Genomic DNA, 20023 nt, shown 5'->3' with positions numbered 1-20023 from the left:
GAATACGTGGGAGGAACATCCAATCGAAAGAACATCACCAGGGGTAAGTACCTGGTTCTTCGAATGGATTGTGTCCTCCCCTGTATTCCTCATCTTATGATAGACTCCCAGTGACAATTTGGAGGTGGGAGTATCAATCAATTTAATCATGGACCGAATGAAGAACGGCCTTAGCAAAAAGTCCTTTTTGAGTTGAGGAAGAATCCAAACAGTAGTGTTTGACAAATGTGTGAATGGACGACCAAGTGGCTGCTGGACAGATGTTATTTATTGGGACACCCCTTTGGACAGCCGCAGAGGTTGCCATGCCCCTTGTGGAATGAGCTCTTAGCCCTTCCGGCGGGTCCGTACCCGCTAGTCTACAACATTCTCCAATGGCCAGTATGATCCACCTGAATATAGTTTGTTTGGTTACTGCCAGGCCAAATTTGGAATCGGTATACCCAGTACAAAAGTTGATCATCCTGGCAAAATGCAGCCATTCTTGAAATATAAAAGCTTGGAGCACTTTTCGGATCTAGCCTATGCAGTCTCCCTTCCACTTTGCCAGGATAAGGAGGAGGGTAGAAAGTTGGTCGCGTTATCTTCTGTGACAGATGGAAGCCGGAGACTACCTTCGGTAAGAATGATGGTTTTACCCTGAGGATGACTCTCTTTATAGAAAGTATTATGAGGAGGCTTGCAAGAAAGAGCCTGCAATTCACCTACCCTGCAGGCTGATGTTATTGCGATAAGTAGGACTGTTTTCAATGTTAGGAGCCTTAAAGGACATCAATGTAAAGGCTCGAATGGGATACATGACAGAAATGTTAACACAAGGTTTAAGTCCCAAACAGGTACATGAAATGTGACTGGAGGATACACATGAAGTCCCTTCAGAAATTGTATAATCAAGGGGATTTTGAAATAGGAGACCTCGTCAGAGTAGCACTCAAAAATGGAAAGCGCTGCCCCAGTTTGGATAAATGCAACAGGAAAGAAAGCACCAAAGGTGTGCCACATTAGAATGGATCCACATTCTTATCCTTGCAACAGTTACTGAATTCATTCCCACACCACCAGTACAAGGATTTGGTTGCTGGCCTGCTGGCCGAAAGCAAAATCTCCATTACGTCAAGATTGGAGGTCCCAATCCTTGTATCTCAGTCTCTCAGGAACCATGTGTGAAGACAGTGTTTTGCCCTCTGGATGGAGAACCCAACCTTCCTCTTGCGAGATAAGATCTGCTCTTTGTGGAAGACTTTGGAGGGCAGATGGACATGTACAGAAGGTCCAGGTACCACGTCTCCTGGCCCAATCCGGAGCAATTGTTACGCTCACCTGGTCTTTGTGGAGGCGTTGGGGCAAGGTTGCAGCCCTCCCAGGAGTTAAATCTCCTCTGTCTGGTCTTTCCCTCTGCGGATAAGCTGTGAGAAGCGGCAATTGCTGACACTGCCCCTGCATAGATATGAGAAAACGTGAGTGCGCTGCTCAGTGACTATTGTACCTCTCAAACCTATCTACTCAAGGTGCGATTTCTGTGGGCATGTACCGGCCAATAGGGCTCACCTGTTAATTATTGATGGTGAGCACTCCGTCCTGCTACTTCTGCCAGGGGCGCTTGTCGATGGGATCTAGTTCCTTCACTGATCCCTGGTAAGTTATAGTCCAGTCCAGCTGCGACTATGCTTCTGTTCTTGTCTCTTTCCCCATCGGTTTTCTCTTTGCCTCTTCTCGTTTTCTGTCATGGTATTATTTCTCTCAATATTGCTGTTAATTCCTGAATAACGTTTTCTCTTCCGTTTTCTTCCCAATAGATGGAAATGCGGCCCAAAAGTAGCTGTGTTCTATACACAATGTGTTTCAAAGGGCCTTGGTCCAGGATATCAGTCATAGAAGCTCTCCTCCAGCCCATATACTCAGTGACCCTATTCATAAGATTCCTATAGGTGTAATCTGCATGCTCAGAAGGGTCAGGCCTGCCAAATTCCAGCTCTGGCGAGGTGTCAAGACCACTAGCCGACTGGAGAGAATCAGGTCTCTTATTTTGGACTCCTCATTAACGAGCTGTTCAGGAGCATTCCGAGTACCAAATTGCAACCCATAAGGAGAGGAATCATCTTCAGAGGGCTGTTCCTCCTCAAATATTGAGGACATAGACTTAAAGTCTTTCTTCAGAGTAGTTTTGTAAACCTTGTCCATGGGCAAAGGCGATAAAGTCGAAGTGGCCGTCGACGGTGTCGAAGACAGCTTCGGAAATGGCACCAGCTTACTCGGTATCGCCTTCGAGTACTGGCTGAAGTTCTCGGGTTCTTCGACGACTTGTGCTTCTTCAAAGGTATCGAAGAAGGACTCTGTTCCAGAGTCGATGCCCTCGACGACTTGTCGTCGGGTCGAGAACTTTCTCGACTTTTTTCCAGCTTAATGCTCGGCTTCGAAATAGTAGTCTTCGACTTCCCTAAGTCGTCCGAAGGAGCGACCGGGGTATGGATTTTGCGCAATTATTTTGAGGGGGTTGAGGCCGCATTTTCAAAAAATCTGCATCATTTCAGATTTAAACGCATGCCATTTTTCATGGGGAATCAGATTTTGTTGGGCATCAGATTACCTCAGTAGAAGAATCGGATGAAGAGTGAGACCTATGGCGTCTCTGCTTCGCCTTCTTTGAGGAGGACGAAGACTGCCTCAATCGACTTTTGTCTTTCTTCGAAGACGTCAAAGCCGCCCTCCCCACTGCCAGTTTACCTCTGCGCTCCCTGAGAGCTTTTTCCGTCATGGCCTGACAGGACCTGCAGTCATCGGTACAGTGCCCAGACACCGCAGCCAGGTGCACCGGTGCCCAGACACCACAGCCAGATGCGGTGAGGATTGTAATGGACATCTTCGACCCGCAGTCGTAGCATTTCTTAAATCCAGACTTTGGAGTAGCAGGAGTTAATGATGAAGACATTTTCTATGAAGAAACCAGAGGCAACCTTTAAACACTCGAAGTGAAAGCTTTCGGAAAAATTGAACTGAAGCCAACGGGCGCTGCATGCGCTATTTATACTGAACGATGACATCGACGCTCAACTGAGGCACTCTAACATCGATGCGCACGCATCGCATATAGCGGCCTCTGCCGATTAAATATTTTCCGAAGCAGCAAGGTTGACGAGATAAAATATCATAAGATGAGGAATACGTGGGCGGGCACAATCCATTCCAAATGTACCTGCAGCCGTCTTGTATGTGGCGCTGTTAAAAGACATGCGGCCATAACTCCTAACAGGGGTTGGTACCACCACACCCAAGGTCACTGCTCTGCTGAGAAAATGCGCAGTGACCCTCTTGATGGCTGTGATTTTGTCTTTCGAGGGGGAAGATCCTCTCGGAGCTCATAACCCAGATGAGCCCCAGGAAGGTGAGGCTCAGTGAGGGCACCAACTGCGACTTTTTGAGATTGATAGAAAATCCCAGGTCGTAAGATGTATCCATGAGGGCGGATGTTGTATGTTGGACCGCCTCCGGAGATCTCACCGCAACTAGCCAGTTGTCTAGATATGCGTAAATATGATGGCTTTGCGCCCTGACTAGGGCTGCCACTGCGTTCATTAGCCTTGTAAAGACCATGGGGACCCAATTGAGTCAAAAGGGTAGAATCCTGTATTGAAAGTGAAAACCCACGATCCTGAACCTCAGGAACAACCAATGGGGTTCTCAAATCGGGACGTGTAGGCATCCTTCAGATCCAGGGAGCACATCCAGTCTCCCACACACAATGTCTCTGCTATGAAGACTGGGGTAACCATCTTGAACTTTTGGAGTGCTAGGGAAAGGGTCAAGGTGGAAAGGTCTAACCCAACTCACAGGCCAGCGTGGTTCTTTTTGTGTATGGTGAAAATTCGTGAATAGAAGCCCATGCCCCGCTGTGAGGCTGAGACTTCCTCCACTGCCTGGCTTGCTACTAGCGACCGTATTTCCGCCAACAGAGTTGCTGTACCAATCTGCAGAAGCGGAGGGAAGGAAGGAGGAGAAGGCGGAATGGGGAGCCGGAAGCCCATGGACACTACTGAGAGGATTAATGGGTCCATGAACCTTGTACGCCAGCAGTCTGAGAAGGGCAAGCCTGCATTGTACATTGGTAGCAAGGAAAGATGTATGTTTACTGTGTCGGACTCCAGGACGCGCCAGAATCCCGAGGGCTTTCCCTCTTGGACATTGTTAACAACGACATACCCAGTTGGGAGGCGAGCCATAGAAGTAACCGTTCTAGGTACAGCGTTTTACGATCGCAATGGTCAGCGGTACCATTACAAGGTTATTTCAATCGAATTGAAGAGTGCCGCCAGCGACCAAACTCTTACCAACTGCAAACCTTGAGTTACGGGATCTAATTATCCAGACACCCAGTGTACATTCTCATGTCAAGTGGCTGTGAAGGCCTCTTGTTTGGTGTATGATGTCCCTCCCTTGCTGGAGGAAAATTGAAGCTTACCACAGCAACAGGAATTAGCTGTTTAGTTTGGTGCTTCGAAATAGTCCATTTGAGCAATTTGGAAACTAACCATAGGAGCAGGAACCAGCTGCTTGTTTAGTGCTCTTTATAAGTCTATACCCACGTGAAACTATCAGTGTGGGGCTGGTTTAGCAGTTTGAGAGTATTCTTTGCCCTGAACTTAATGAATCAGGTCGTGTGGCGTTGAAAATTGTCCCGCCTTTTGTACCGTCAACCGTGGCACATATTGTTTTCAAGTGCATACCCCTGATGAATTTCCCCTGACTGTGCGTATGGAATGTGTGAGGAATTAAACATGTTGGGTTGAATGGGAGCGAAGGAGTGTGAGATTTAGTAGTCAATACAGCCTTGTTATTATTCTTTAAACCTAATTTTTTATGGTTGGGCTAAGAAGGAGTTAATTGATTTAGACAATTGTTTACGTTACTGCTTCATTAACTATACACTTTGTTTATGGTTTTTGTACACTTCTATTCCCGGTGTATTTAAGTTGTCACTACTGTGTTTTGGTTGTTTTTCTTCCCTTTTTTTCTTTTTGTGCAAATTTGGTATGGACTGTGCCAAAGATTTGTATGAAATTAACTGTGCCATTTTGGCATTTTCATGATGAAATCCAAGTATTGTTGAATGTTAAACAAAATTGATATGTGAATATTTTGATAATTGTACATTTTCGTGCACCTACCCCTCACTGTGCAATCCTTGCAGTGGTTAGCAACTGTATAGAGATATAGGAAATTGATCCCTCCCTCTTCTCTGTTTTCCCGTAAGTGAGGTTGGACACCTTACCCTGTGACAATACACTGTTGACCAAATCTTTAGTTTATGTAATTTAGGTGTTCCTAAAGTTAGAGGGCTTTTTGGTCTAACAGTCTAAATCCCCCAACCTCTTTTTGTATTTGGTTGTCAAGCCTGCCCTCCACCTGAGACTTGTGGATCCGGATGGGCCCGTCACAATTTATTCCCCTCTGAGGCTGAGCAAGGGGACTGGAAAAACCCCTTGTTAGACATCTTGTGCTGTTTTCGCCTGTGCTGGCTACAGGATCTGTCCAGTTGCCTTGAACACCTCTCCTGAAAGCCTCTGAAGCCTCTGGATGACCGACCCTTGTCATAGCACTGGTGCCTTTGGCTGCAGGTCTTGGGACTGGACTTGGTGAGGATCGATAAAGATTCCACTTTCTGCAAGCTATTCTTTTTCTTATGGAGTACCTCGTCCGATGTCAAATGGAACAGGTTCCACTCCCCCTCGAAAGGCAGGTCCAGTATGTATTCCTGCATGTCTGGGTTGAATTTTGTGGCCCTTAGCCAAGCCATCCTTCTTATATCAGTAGCAATGCAAATAGCCCGACCTGAAGTGTTGATGTGGGCCTCCGTGGAATCCATTATGTCCTGTGCCACTATTTTGGCCTCAGCCAGCCCAGCCTTGAAGCGAGCCTGGCTGTGGGCAGGGAGCTCAGGGAGGAAATCAGCGACCTCCCGCCATAGCTTCTGGTTGACCGCCGCCAACATAGCATCTGCGTTGGCTTGCGCAGGTGGAGAGTGGCGCTGGAATAAATGTTCTAGCTGAATGCCTCCAAGATATTTTCCTCCTAGCCCAGGAGTGCCCAGGCTGAAGTCTCTGAAGAATATTGTGGCTTGGAGTAAAGTGATGCTGCTGCCATCACCGGGGAATGTGGTTGGGAGTGCGCCGACTAGAAGAGGGGGGTCCCCTTCCGTTTGCCTGTATTTAGCATCGAAATGCCTATTGGTAGTGGCTTGAACCATCCCTTTTTGGCGAGCACTACTATGTCTTTCTGAAGCGGGATTCCCGTTCTAGCACCAGGGCGTAGCGTGAGAACTTCAGCCAGTACTCCTGCCTCCGATTGTTCCACCTGTGGTTGCGGGATTCCTAGGTACTCAGCCAGGCCAGCCAGCAGTTTGTGAAAAGCTTTTGCTGACAATTGAGAGTCTGAATTCTCCTCCTTGTCTGTTTCCACTGTTGTGTCCTGCGCGTCCGGGGGAGCCGAAGGAGTGCTGGGCGCAGGCAGCTGTGGCATGCTGATTTTCAATGCCGGAAGCTGCCGAGGTGGCAGACCTGGGGCTTCTTTGACTGGTACAGGCATGAGGGCCATAGCTGCAGTGACTGGTACAGACAACGGGAGCCAGAGGATGAGCTGGACCCCAGGGACAGTGTGGCTGTGGTGCTTGCGGCTGTACAGGAGGGAGGATATCCTTGATCATGTCCCTGAGGATGGTACCCATATGTGGTGATCTCATGAGCATGATGAACTTCTCGAAGAACCTGTCTTCACAGGCCAGAGGGGTGCCTGATGGTACAGGCATAGGGGTCGGGGGCCTGAGGCTGCTGTGTCTTGGGTGTATACTGTCTCGCTGCATAGGGCGAAGTATACCTGCCCTGAGAAGTGGATGGATAGTATGCGAACCAAGTGACAGGGGTTGACCAATCCCACCTGGAAGCTCTTTCCCCTGCCTGGTCTCTGAAGGGCAAAGGCGGCAAGTGAGTCGCCATTTTGTCTGGCTCGGCTGCCATTTTGTTTTGCTCCGAGCCTTGTGCCTGCGTCGTGGAACTTGCTGACCTGGGACCGGCTTTCACCAGTACGCTGATCGGTGGTGGTTGAGGACTACCCTGCACCTCACGACAGTGCCTGGTAGGCAGAGTACCCTCGGCAGTGGTGCCGGTAGTGCTGCGTGCAGGCACCCCCTCAGACAAGGGTCTGGTATTAGGGCCTAGCCACTCAGCTTGAGACCCGGTAATCAAGCCTTGCTGCCCCTCAGAAGTAGCACTGGTAGGATCTTGCAGCACCTACCTTGGGCCTGGTCTTCTGCTTCACAAAAGCATTGAGGTCCTCTGGAGGCTATCTTCCGAAGAGCTCCCGCCACCTCGCTAGTCTGTTTTTGAGCGCCCTTGGAGGCAAGGCATTGCACATGGTACAGCCCTCGCAGCCATGGTCTGGGTCGAGACAGAGGGTCGGATGTTGGGAAAGGAACCTGGGAGCACAACTGCAGCAGGTCCGAACACCAGGGTCTCCAAGGCCAGTTAGGAGGGGGGGGGGGCGAACCAGGATGATGCTGCAACTCACCAAAGCCCTGAACTTGCATAGGGTCCGTTGGAGCAGAGGGGTGGGTGGGAACACAACACCTGCGGTCATGCCAACATATCTGGAAGGCGTCTCCCAGTGACCCCTGACCTGCCCATGAAGCAAACTGGGGTCACTTGTAATTCCAGGGAGATGAAGTCTAGGTTCACAAATCCCCAACGCATGAACAGGGCCAACAAGGAGTCGGTGTGCAACTCCAACTCTTAGGTGTTGAACCCCAGGCGGCTCTGTCGGTCCGCGTCTGCAATGCGGTCCCCGTAAGGAAATCCAGACCCCTTCCATCAGGGCCCATTCCCAGATTTATACCGCCTCCCGACAGAGGAGGGGGGGGGGGGTGGACAGGTGCCACCTTGTTTGTTCAGGTAAACAATTGTAGTAGAGTTGTCCATTCTGAACATAACAGACCTGTCCCTGATGAGAGGCAGAAATGCCTTGAGGGCCAGGCCCACTGCCCTAAGCTTCAGCAAATTGATATGCAGGAGGGCTTCCACCCTGGACCATGCACAAAGAATCATGTAGCACTCAGGGGTAGCCCCCCCAGCTCAAAAGAGGAGCCCCTTGTCACCAAGAGGGTAGGTTCCGGCCGGATGAAGCGGGCTCCCACAAACATTGCCATCCAACATCCAACCAGCGAAGATTGGGTAGTAGGAGCGGTAGTATTGGGATACTCTCCAACTGAGACCCTGTCTACTGATCCCACTGGCTGCCAGGTGGCGCTGGAGGCGCCTCACCTTGAGGCGAGCGTGCTGCACAGTGAGCACGAAGGAAGCCATAAGGCCACGAAGGTGCTGGAACCACCATGTTGAGGTGGTCGAGCTGACCGGAAAGTGCCCCACCATCTTACGGAGAGACTGGATCCTCTTGGCCGTGGGGAACACCTGCTGAACGCTCATGTTCCAACACACCCCTAAGATCAGATCCTGGGTGGGCACAACTGACTTCCTCTGGCTGAGGGAGAGCCCCAGCTGATGAAGGATATCGGCCAATCTGTCAGGAGTGAAACACCCCCTCGGGCGACCCAACCCTCACCAGCCAGTCGGACAAATAAGGGTACAGATGATGGCCCTCCAAACAGAGAAGGCCCGCCACTGCGTTCATCAACTTCATTAAGGCACAAGGAGCGGAGCTCAGGTCTAAGGGCAGCACCCTGTACTGAAAATGGTATGATAATTGTGAACCGCAGAAACTTCTGATGCGGTTGGTAGATGGGTACATGCAGGTATGCATCCTTGAGGTCCAGGGAACACATCCAGTTCCCTGCACACAGACTTGGCTATGTGCACAGAAGTCATCATCTTGAAGCATTCTAACATTAAAGACAGATTCAGAAATGACAGGTCCAGGACAACCCTCAGACCAGCCTGGTTGTTCTTGGGTACGGCAACAATCCTGGAATAGTACCGGAAGCCCCTGTCTGAAAGAAGAACCGGTTCTATCGCCTACATCTTCAAGAGCGAAATGGCCTCCGGTAAAAGAGCTTGGGACCTGATCTGACTAAGAGAAGGAGAGAATGGTGAAAGGAAGAGGAAGACTGAAGCTTGCGGATAGGATCGACGGGTGTTTGAAAAGATGCTTCCAGGTGTCTTGGAAAAGAGCAAAACGGCCCCACAGGCAAGCGGTTTCCCCTCTCCTTGATGTCATTGCTTCTTGGTGTCAGAGACGGGAGCAGAGGAGTGGGAGCAGAAAAAAGTCCTCTGTTCCTTCCTCCAGTTGTTGCTGAGGGAACCTGTCAGGCCTCTGTAGACCGCAGCTTGAAACCCCTTGACGCTGGAAAAAGCACAGGTTTGAACTTGGTCGTGCCCTGAGACTGAGGGAAGGATCAATGTACTGGCTTTGTCAGGATGGCCAAGGACTTGACGGTTTGAGTGGACATTTTCTTCTTTGTCAACTCATCATTGGTCGACGAATGAAAAAGGTACACGCCCTCAAATGGCAGAACCAGGATTTGCATAGGTTTTGTAAACTTTTCCTCTTAGGACTCGAAGGCATGATGTGCTTGTCAAAAGCGAAAAAGGTCTATAAAGTGTGCTTTTTAATCAGGGATATTGTGAGAAGCCCTTTTTATAGCATAAAAACCCAGGATAGTTAAACTTAATCTCCTGCACCGAGTTAATGCATCCCACCTGACCTCTGTAACATAATTTGTGTATGGGATTTACAAAGGGCAAACATAACTTGCATTTGGAAGCGTTATGGAGAATTATCATTTCTGTGTTAATTCCCTTCAACCTTGGAGACCCCCCCCCAGCTCTTTTGGTGGACTTTAGGACTTTTCATTTTTATCATGGAGTGAGTGAGAGCTTTTTCCTCACTCCCTCTTGTATTTTTGATTTGAACTGTGTTTCTATGATTTTGGAGTCAAACAAATTCCATAGGCATCACCTTTTGTATTGTGACACACAGCACCTTCAGTGCAGTGTCACAGAGAAGTCCTCCTCTCTTGGATAAAGTAGTGTTTCCAAGAGTATTAAAGTGAAATTGACATTACTTACCTTTTTCTCTTTGTAGACCTAGCACACACCATCTTATGTGGAGTGCTGGGGGGTTACTTAGTAGCCCCTTTGTTTACTTACTAATGTAACATTTTTATGTTACACTCACTACAATTAATGGCTGGTGGCAGTGGTTTAATTTTCCTAGCATTGTATGTTTTTTCCGAAGGCTGAATCTTCAGCTGCAGTAGTGCACCCATCGGTGCCCATTTTGTCAAAATGACCCGTCATCTTTTTTCGCCATTTCTTGTTTGTGAGGTCTTTGAGTCTTACTCTGCATGCAAAACCAGGTTTGGTTCGTTTGTTCATTATGTCTTTGGCGGGCTACAGTGCTGAAACCCAGCCTCTGGCTCCAGCGTGTCTGGAAGGGCAGCAAGTGAGGGAGGTCCCCGAAACTCCCTATGCTTAGTCTTCTTGGTTACAGGAATGCACCCAAAGATGATTGGCCGGCTGGCTGTCCTTTCAAGACAGCCACCCTGCTGTGCGAGTGACAGCTAGGCTGCAAATGAATGGGAGAAACCTGCATAAAAGGCGAGGTCTCTTAGACAGAAGGCAGAGTCGACCATTGAACGAAGAATCCGAAGAAGAAACTGGAAGAGAAGCTTGCTGCACCCTCCTGGACCATTGGTTTTCCCGTTGAAGCCCTGCTGCAGTGAAGCTCCAAATTTTGTATCGTCTAGAGAAGCCCAACCGACCCCAAGACGAACTTGCCTGGAACCCATCTCCCTGCTGGCTGTACTTCCTTGCTACTGCTGGAACAGAGTGCCATGGGTCAGAAACACCAGAAACAAGTGCATCGTCTTTAAGCTGGACCTGAGCTCCAGGGAGATCCTAAGGACCATCTCGAAGCAGGACGACCCAAGCCTGAGCCACCTCAACAGGGTGCTGGACCCCAGCAAGGGGGAGCCCATAAAGTGTCCAAAGTCCGCAGTGGTGCTATTGACCGGTAGCTGAAACCGCTAAGTGCTACTGATTTGGAAAGAGCCCTTTGATGCTGCTGACCTTCAAACCACAGTGCAGGAGTCCCTAGACGTCCTCTCTTGTCCCCACGACTGAGGCCCAGGAACACGGGATCTGCAAAACTGCAACAGGAACAGAAGCCAGCTGAAATCTCTTCTTCCAACCTAAGGTACTGTCTTAACTAAAGTGGTTCTTACCTTTTTGGTGTGTAGCTTGTCTGCCTCACTGGACACTTACAGGAAGCTGCTTTTTCTGCGAAGTTGCTTGCAGTTTTGCTTTCACAAGTCTTAGAGCTTGAGGCCCAAAAGTGATTCTTTTCTACAAACTCTCTATATAACATTTAGTCTCAGGAAGATAGCTCAGCGACAATGTGCTCGCCTTGGAAGCAAGACGACACGGAGCAACACAGGTTTGATTCCTGTGTCCACGCTTAGAATCCTCTGGGTATTAAGCACGTTTTAAATAACCAATCATATCATAACATTGTGCAAGCCTTTTGTGCTATCTACAAGAAGTGCCTCAGCTCACCTAGACCTTGTTCAATTGACATTGGCTCTCCTGGCTCCCTGCAGACTCTTTTGACCCGTTGACTTGGTGTTTAACTGTCCCTCATAGGTGGTACATACGTTACTTGTATTGCTGGGAAAGGGTTAACCTATACTTCATTGGGGGATTGCAAAGTACTTACCTGTTCAGAGAACTTGTTAACCTCTCTTTCCTTCCCTAACCTTTTTCCCTTTTCCACAAACTCAGTATTGCATTTAAGTGTCAAAAGTGATATATCAATGTCTACAGTGTCCTAGCAATTGAAGTCACCTCAGGGTGTAGGAAGTGTCTGTGTGCCATCCCTAAAGGGTATCTACTTAACATAAATCTGAGGAAGTGTATTTGACGTGTATTTTATTGTTGCAACCTTGTCCTTTCTAAAGAAAGCTTATTTTAAAACTGACTGTTCAATAAATAATTATTTTACTTGAGTATAAGTGTTATTTGGATACTTGTAACTGTGAATCTCTATGTTACACCTCTAAAGCTCACAATTACCCCTTTGAGAGAAATCCGGCTGCTCAGTCACTCTACCACCTTGTGTACTACAGACCTATACCAATAGTTGGGTATCTATTGCCAAGGGGACAAGGCTAGTGCAGTCTCCCCAAGGGTTACTACATGCAATCTTGCCTAACAGGAAGCAACAGAGCATTGTACAATAGGGGATACACCCACGTTGTTACGGGCTGCGCTCAAATATGCATTCGCCACCAACTATTGGCTAGTGATAATAGACACAACACACCATTTTGTACATCTAAAAGTCAATGTGTAGAATGGATGTGTCGAGGGACGTTTTATGGGTTGCTAGTTGCTAGCCATTTTGCATTTTTGCCCCACGTACTGGTATGCTGCTGCTTTTGTGGGTGGTGGCGGGGTAGGGTGTAGTGGAGGTGGAGAAATAGGGCTAAGTGGAAGCGATCAGTGAGAAAAGTAGGTGGCCAATCTGATCTGCGTTGGTAACTTGTTCGTAAGACAGGCTGCATAGCAGGAACACATTTACAAAAAATGATAATTTAAAAAGGAAGATGAGTCAATTTAGCATGCGGCTGATGTAGCATTGCAGGCAGACTGCCTGGCTCAGTGGCAATGCTAAAAGGAAACATCTATTCGTTTTATCAAACACAAAAGAGAAAAACCTTTAAATTAAGGACTAAATAAAAGGCAACACAAAGACTAGCTAGATACGATTTAAGAAACATACGAGCACTTCGGATACAGTGAGCAAACCTTTCCATTTCAAGATGAGGACAAACATTTTCTTGGTGAGATACCGGGATATTTATATACAGGAGAAGAGCAGTGTCTTAAAAACACTGTCATCGAAACATGGACGTATCAGCTTCGCCACAACACAATGAAGGTCAAGGGAAGGGAATTGGGAGGAAGTTTCACAGACCCAGCCTTAGTGGCCAGAAAGGATGCGATGGCAGGTTCAGGAGGGTGTTGTGACATTTGGTCACATAAGCACACTTAACAGGCATCCTCAAATGTAGTTACTGGCTATCAACCTTGTGACTGTGTTCAAGGAGCCACTGCCAGGGTATGCATCTAGCCATTCATCCATCAGCCTGGAGCGCATCCCCATTCAGCGGAGGCACAAGGGTCACAAGATTCTGCAATCCTGGTTTTACCTTTCTGGGTACTACTGGGGTTTTCTTTTCTCTAGTGATTGCACTGATAGGAGCATGTGCCAAGCGTGGACCGAAGTACAGGAAACAGCACAATTCCAAAGCAAATGATATTCATGCAACTCTGCACGGGAAACATCCCTATATTTTTCCCCCCAAATAGAAAATGTTTGAGTGCGCTTACCGGTAAGTGGTTCAGTGGCACATCTACTTGGCCCAAGAAGTCATCTCTGGTCTGGAAAATAAAACACAAGATAGGTTTCAGATTTACAGGGATAACTGCCTTACAGACTGCACCAGAAAAAACACACCCACCCACACACACACACACACTGGGATTAGTGGTGAAGCAAAAGATGGTCATAAATGCTCTCAATCCTGTCAGCTATCCAAGCCCTGAAATACTGTACCCAATCAGTATTTGTGTTAGCAGTATCACATTTCTTAAGATCTGCATTGAACAAGAGAATGGTAGAGGCTGGAATAGGTACTATTTTGCCAGAGTAAGAGGATGGGTAAGGATGTGTGTGTATGTGATATTAAGGCTGGGATCTAATCAATCCGACATTGGTTTGATCAGTGTACGTATATGCTGTGTATAATGTTTTTATGACATCAAGAATGATGTAGATATTAAAGTAAATCTTGTTTTTAATGTTTTGTATTGTGAAAATTGTACTTTAACCTGTTAAGTGCCAAGCACGAGGTATCTTGTCCTTGACATTCCCTCCAGGTTGCCAAGGATGAGATAGCTTGCCTTATTTTTGTATATTTTTTTTTTTTTAGGCAATTTATTTATCACACAAAACTGTAATCCAACCCCCGGGCTATGTGAGGGGGAGGTCCCTTCTCACTGCCCAGGGGTTGGATTACCTTCAGTTTAACGTTGGCGTGCATAATGCACGCCGACATGAAAAAGTATTTTCACGGCGGCAGCCATTTTCGGCTGTCGCGGTGAAACGAGAAGGTGAGTGTCCACCTTTCTCTCTCTCGATCTCCGGCTGGGAGATCGAGGGAGGTGTCGTTGGAAAGGGGAGCCTCTTCCCTTTCCAATGAACACCTTTTTTTAATGCATTGCTGGGCGCGGTTCGGGTGCAGAGCGGTCGGTCCGTGCTCAGCAATGCCACTGGACCACCAGGGATCCGTTTTTGATGCGGGGTAAGGGGGCCTACTTACTAGGTAAGCAAGTCCCCCCGCACTCCCTCCGAGGCCCCAAAGCATGGAGACTCAGCTATGGAGACCCGTGGATGCAGATGGGTGATCATCTGCCCCCAGGGAAGGGGATACAACAAAAATAATAAAAGCATGCAAAACGAAGATGTGGGTGGGGGTGGGCCATCTCCCCCCCACCCCAAGTGGAAAGGGTAGGCAGCCCTTGTAGCCTGCTTGGGGGCAGATTTCTGCCCCTAGGCAGTAGTACATGACGTGGCCCCTCATCCATTTGGGGGGGGAGAAGAGGCCCAGCAGGAAAGTGTGGGCAGGACCCCCAAAGGATGGGTCCTTCAGGTTAGGGTGCCCTTCTGCACCCCCCAAAAAATAAAAGAAACAAATACATGGTTTGTTTTTGGGGGAGTGGCCCCACTAGACCACCAGGGAATTTTTTGTTATGGAAAGGGTTTTTTTTTAATTTTCTTTTGTTATCTGACCGCATGGAAGGCTGCATGAGATGCCCCCCATATACGCCCCAAGGGAGGGCTGAATGAGATGCCCCCCCTCCATTTGGTGTGGGAGGGAGAGGGACACCTCCCTTTACCTTACAAAATTCCCTGGCGGTTAGTGCAGCCTACCATTTTCAATTTTTTTCTTTCTTTACCAAACTTCCCTTGGCGCAGATGGGCACATTAGTGTGCCAATCTGCCCCCAGGGTGCCCAAACCCTACTGCCCCATGCACTGGGGGGGGCCTGTCCCACGTTTTTTGGCGGCCCTCTCCCCGAGTGGGGGCACTTCATGCAGCCCTTCGTAGGAGCCCCAGGGAGGGCTGCATGAGGTGCCTCCCCCCAATCTATTTCGGTTGGGGGGAGAGGGGCCCACCACAGAACATCTGACAGGCCCCCACAATGGGTGGGACAGTAGGTTTTGGGGACCCTGGGGGCAGATTGGCACACTACTGTGCCCATCTACGCCAAGGGAAGTTAGGTAAACAAAGGAAAAAATTGAAAATGGTAGACAGCAGTTTAGGGGGGCTGTGTGGCACCCTAAACCACTGGGGAATTTTGTAATGTGCAGGGGGGTGTCCCCGTCCCCCACCCTCCCAAAATGGAGTGGGGGCCATCTCATGCAGCCCTCCCTAAACTTGGATGGCTTGCAAAGGGGGGCCGTGATCGGAAAGTATTAGTGAAGATTTGTTTTTGCTGGGGTGACCGTAGGTAACAAATGATTTTTGTTTCGTTTACAGCTTTTTCTACGCGAGCAGCTGCAACGTTATGCGAGTACTGTTTTATTATTCTACGGTAAGGGCCCACTGTCAGTGGGGTGGGTGAGACTGGGGCTGGATTGTTGGTGGTGTAGGTGGGAATGGGCCGTCTGGGGAGATACTTTGGTGGGCTGGGAACAAATGCAAGGGCAGGCCACAAATTGCCCCTCATGCCAGCAGAACATTGGTGTTTCCCTGGGAGCGGATGTCTCCCATGTGGGTTGACCGTCTACAAGCCCAGGCTGCACCTCTGGCTGTGCTACGTTACAGATGTCACCTCCGGCGAGGAATGGGAATCCTGCCGGGGCTCCCTGGGGCTGCCGCTGTGCTTAGGGGATGGTACACCCACATGGAAAATGGATGTCCAAGGCCAGGGACAACACCTCCAACTGTCCTGGAGTTGTGGCTGGGCTGCATTACAGCCTTTCCCTTAGGGGCGGAATTGGCACACTGCCGGGACTCCCTGGTGGGGAAAAGCTGTAACACCGGCCAGCAAGAACTCCAGGATGATTGGAGGTGATGTCCCTGGCCTTGGACATGTGTTTACCATGTGGGTGTACCGACCACAAGCACAGCGGCAGCTCCAGTGAGCCCCGGCAGGGGCCACTTCCCTCCCACATGGGAAATTCTGAATCGCAGCCCAGCCCGCGCTCCCCGATGGCCGGGGCTGATGTCCCTGCCCTTGGGCGGCTGTCTCCCATGTGGTTTCACCAGCCCGAAACTCAGCAACGGTTTCAGGGAGCTCCAGCAGGGGCCCTGACCTTTCCCAGAGGGAGAAGCTGTAACGCAGGTCAGACAGAGCTCCAGGGTGTTAGGGGAGGGGATGATATTCATGGCCTTGGGCGGCTGATTAACATTTGGGTTGACTGTCTCCATGCCCAGCGTTGGTTCCAGGGAGGGCCGGGACATTCCCCGTCCTTTCCCGGAGGGAGAAGCTTTAACGCAGGCCAGCCAGAGCTCCAGCAAAGTCGGTGGTAATGTCCCTGGCCTTGGGCTCCCTTCTCCCATGTGGGTCTTTGGCGGGGCTTGTGGGTAGTAAATTCTGGGGATATTTGCGCAAGTCAGACAACTTTGGATTCCCACGGGTGTCTTCTTTTCAGAAATGCATGGGGCTCCCCGTTTTCCTTGGTGGCTTCGACACCCTAGGCCCAATTCGGGTCTCCCCACCCCGTTGGCTGTTACCAATGGTTTAAACCTTTTCCCTTTGCGCCCAGGTAGGTGCACCCACACATGTGAGGTACCGTTTTCATCGGGACACATGTGGGAACCCGGGAAGGTAGGACATGTGTTGTTGGCGGCGGGTTCTGGGTAATACATTCTGGGGCGATTTGCGCAAGTCAGACCTCTGCAGATTCCCACTGATGTCCTCTTTTCGGAAATGCATGGGGTTCCCAGTTTTCCTTGGTGGCTTTGACACCCTAGGCCCAAATCTGTCAGTTGTGCGCATGAGTAGAATTCCTAAAAATATGCTGTGCCGAAAGACTTGGGGTTACCCATATTTTAGCCTTTTCCCTTTGCACCCAGGTAGGTGCACCCACACATGTGAGGTTCCGTTTTCGTCGGCACACCTGTGGGAACGCGAGAAGGTATGACATTTTGTGTGCTTGTGTGGTTTTCATAATGTTTCGACCCATTTGCTGCTGCTCTTTGTCACACAACCCTTTAATTTCCCAAATGTGACCTACATTTAGTTGCTGCTTTAGGCACTATACACTTTTGTAACCTGCACAAGTCACCTACCCTTCAAAAGGTCTGCCTGTGCTCTTTCAGAAAATGTATGCTTGTCCTTCCTCGCCTCATTTGTTTTCCATATTTGCACATGCTAAGTATGTCTGTCCAGGCGATAAGCATAAAACTCCAGTGTACCATGGCTCAGATTTTTGGCTAGTGGTATTACTTGTTTTGTGAAACATTACCAAAAATGTGTGATTTCCTAACTGCCAGAGTCGGGAAAATGTAGCGGAGCAATGTTTTTCTCAAAATTCATAGAAGACGTTGCCGTACCAGGGGAAACCATGTCCACCACATACCTTTCTTTCTGTTATTTTCCCGCTTTTCGCCCAAACTATGGAATTTTTCCCTACATAGTTGTGCCTGAACTGCGCAAATCACCCCTTCCTAAACTTGGAATTTTGTCTACTTTTCAGAAATGTATGCCTTTCTGTCCTCCCATTCAGCTTTCCTACCCTTTTCTTCCATTCCATCAACGCATGTCCTACTGGAAAAAAAGGCCAAAATAGCCTACCTCACAAAAAGGTCAATAACCATATTAAAAAAATAAAAATGTTTCCACTCAACCTGTTCTTGCAAGCCAGGAAAATGAGGAATTCGGCACAGCAAACCATTTGTTCCTAGCTCTTACAAGGAAAAAACCACAGGCTTCTGTACATCATTTTATTGGCATTTTTGGAAGAAAAAAAAACAACTTTTTCTCCCTGTTGGGTTATTTTCTCTCGCCCCCTACAGCAAACTAGGATTCCTGAGTGCCGTTATGACCAGCTACTTGTGGGGAAAACAGGGGCCTAATTTGGCCGAAATATCTCATTTAACAAAGTTAAAAAGCATTGAATGGCGACAAAAGGCCTGGTCAAGGGGATGGGGGGAGGCGGAGGAGGGCAGTTAAGGGGTTAATGGATATTTATTTTCCGAATAAAGTGAATGATGATGAAATGTGGTCCAGTGCAGGAGCTAAATGGATGAATATACTATAGTTCTTAAGTGAGAACCAGAATGCAATGCTTGCCACATTCAGCCACTGGTGAAGCAGCCACTCATTTTTTTTATTTTATTGCATCATTAGTTTCCAAGAAAACTTTAAATGCACTGTAAAAAAAATTAAAAAGAAAAAAGGAAAGAAGCAGAATAATTTAAAAAATAATACAACTACTATATAGGGAGAAAAAGGCAAAAAGGAAAACCAGAGAGCTACGTATCCAGCGGTCACTCTGGTCCCAGCCGAACTGCTTGCATTATGCTGAAAGTTACAGGTGGTCTATTGACTTAGATTAGGTACAGGCTGCGGAGCGGTGAGAACAGCGAGCCTTTGATATACGATCTGTGCTATTAATAGCAATAATGTACATACGGTGAAGTTGTGACAATGCTTAAAGGCACTAAGGGCGCCTAAGTTGCTACTGTCCAGCCCCAAGGAAAACTTCAAAGCTTGCACAATTGAGAGGTCGAGCAACTGGCTTCAGACGATGAAATATTCGTAGATAATATGCTGCTGCTCCAACCAGTCTACCATCAAGCTCCCATAGCTCCATCCGTAGCAGAGCAATACGTCAACACGAGACGTGCGCAGAAAAATGGAGCACCGCCTCAGATACCAAATCCGAGGTGACTTTGCTAATCGTTAACATGCATTGTATGGGGGTAAACTAAGAATGGTGTTCTCCTTTGCTAGAACTCTGAAGAGGTTTTCAAATTCAAAAAATGGCGCCGTGTTTTAGCCCACATTTGTGCGTATGAAGATATCATTGATGGTATAGTTCATAGTGTATAGAAATGTAATTAAAATAAAAACATGGGCCGATTTTGCTCAGTGGACGATGAAATGGGCCTCCGAAGGTTGCCACTGTCTACACGATTAGGTTTTGTTCAGTAAGTACTCATTGACATCACAGCTAGAGTTACATTGTAATCGACCGGCTGTGATGTCACAATCTCAATGTCACCTGGCCTAGTAAGATCGTTGTCTTGTCTTCCCTCTGTTCTTCCATCCCTTGCCTCGTCGCACCTTGAAACACTTGTGTAAAGGCACGTCATAAATGCCATATCATAGCTAGCAGGATGCACTTCAGATAGCTGTGATGCCTGCCACAGAATAAAGCCCAATGGAAATGGCTCGAACGCTATTAGAGCTTCTGCAAGGGGAGAACGTGTAGCCTCATCTAGAACTTCCTGTGAGGGAGCGTGTCTACGCCATCTTGCCCAGTGTAGACCCATTACAAAGGGAAGCCTGGAAAGCAGCCTTGGTGGTTTGAGCCTGCGTTCCAAGCTTGCTGATTGGCTAGAGAGCAGAAAACAGTGATAGGAACAAAGGAGAGTCATGGAATCCAGGCTTACTCTTGGTTAGAGCCAGCATTCTATACTTGCCGATTATTCTAAAGAGAACAAAACATGCTCCGAATGCAAGCCAATCAACTACTTCTGAACGAGAGTTTAACCAATTGATCTAAGCCCAGATTTGGAGCGACACGGGTGCTCCTGTATGCCGACTCGTTTTCGCTGCGCTCCCCCAGTTGACCCCTATCCCCCACCCTTCCCTACATTCATACTCGCCCAAACTCATTTTTTGCCTGACCCATTTTACTGCCTCCCTCCATCGCACTCCGTCACTGCCTTGCTCAGAACATGGACATCAGGACACTATAGAAGGGACAACATATTTCCCTTCTCA

At 48.4% G+C, this 20023-nt stretch overlaps 1 protein-coding gene across 13 annotated transcripts in view; it reads right to left on the bottom strand.

Annotated features, from left to right (window-relative positions):
* The window catches only part of NEDD4L (NEDD4 like E3 ubiquitin protein ligase), a 2900454-nt gene that overhangs the window by 1545916 nt on the left and 1334515 nt on the right, over window positions 1-20023 (bottom strand). For all 13 annotated transcript variants that reach the window (XM_069627054.1, XM_069627053.1, XM_069627056.1 and 10 more), the window contains one exon: window positions 13392-13442. In XM_069627054.1, the coding sequence (XP_069483155.1) occupies window positions 13392-13442 (51 nt within the window). The remainder of the gene's footprint in view (window positions 1-13391; window positions 13443-20023) is intronic.

The sequence above is a fragment of the Ambystoma mexicanum genome, chromosome 6p (assembly GCF_040938575.1).
Source record: "Ambystoma mexicanum isolate Mex_15411 chromosome 6p, UKY_AmexF1_1, whole genome shotgun sequence".
NCBI lineage: Eukaryota > Metazoa > Chordata > Amphibia > Caudata > Ambystomatidae > Ambystoma > Ambystoma mexicanum.
The sequence above is the reverse complement of the archived record's forward strand: the minus strand, read 5'-3'. Positions and strand labels throughout refer to the sequence as shown.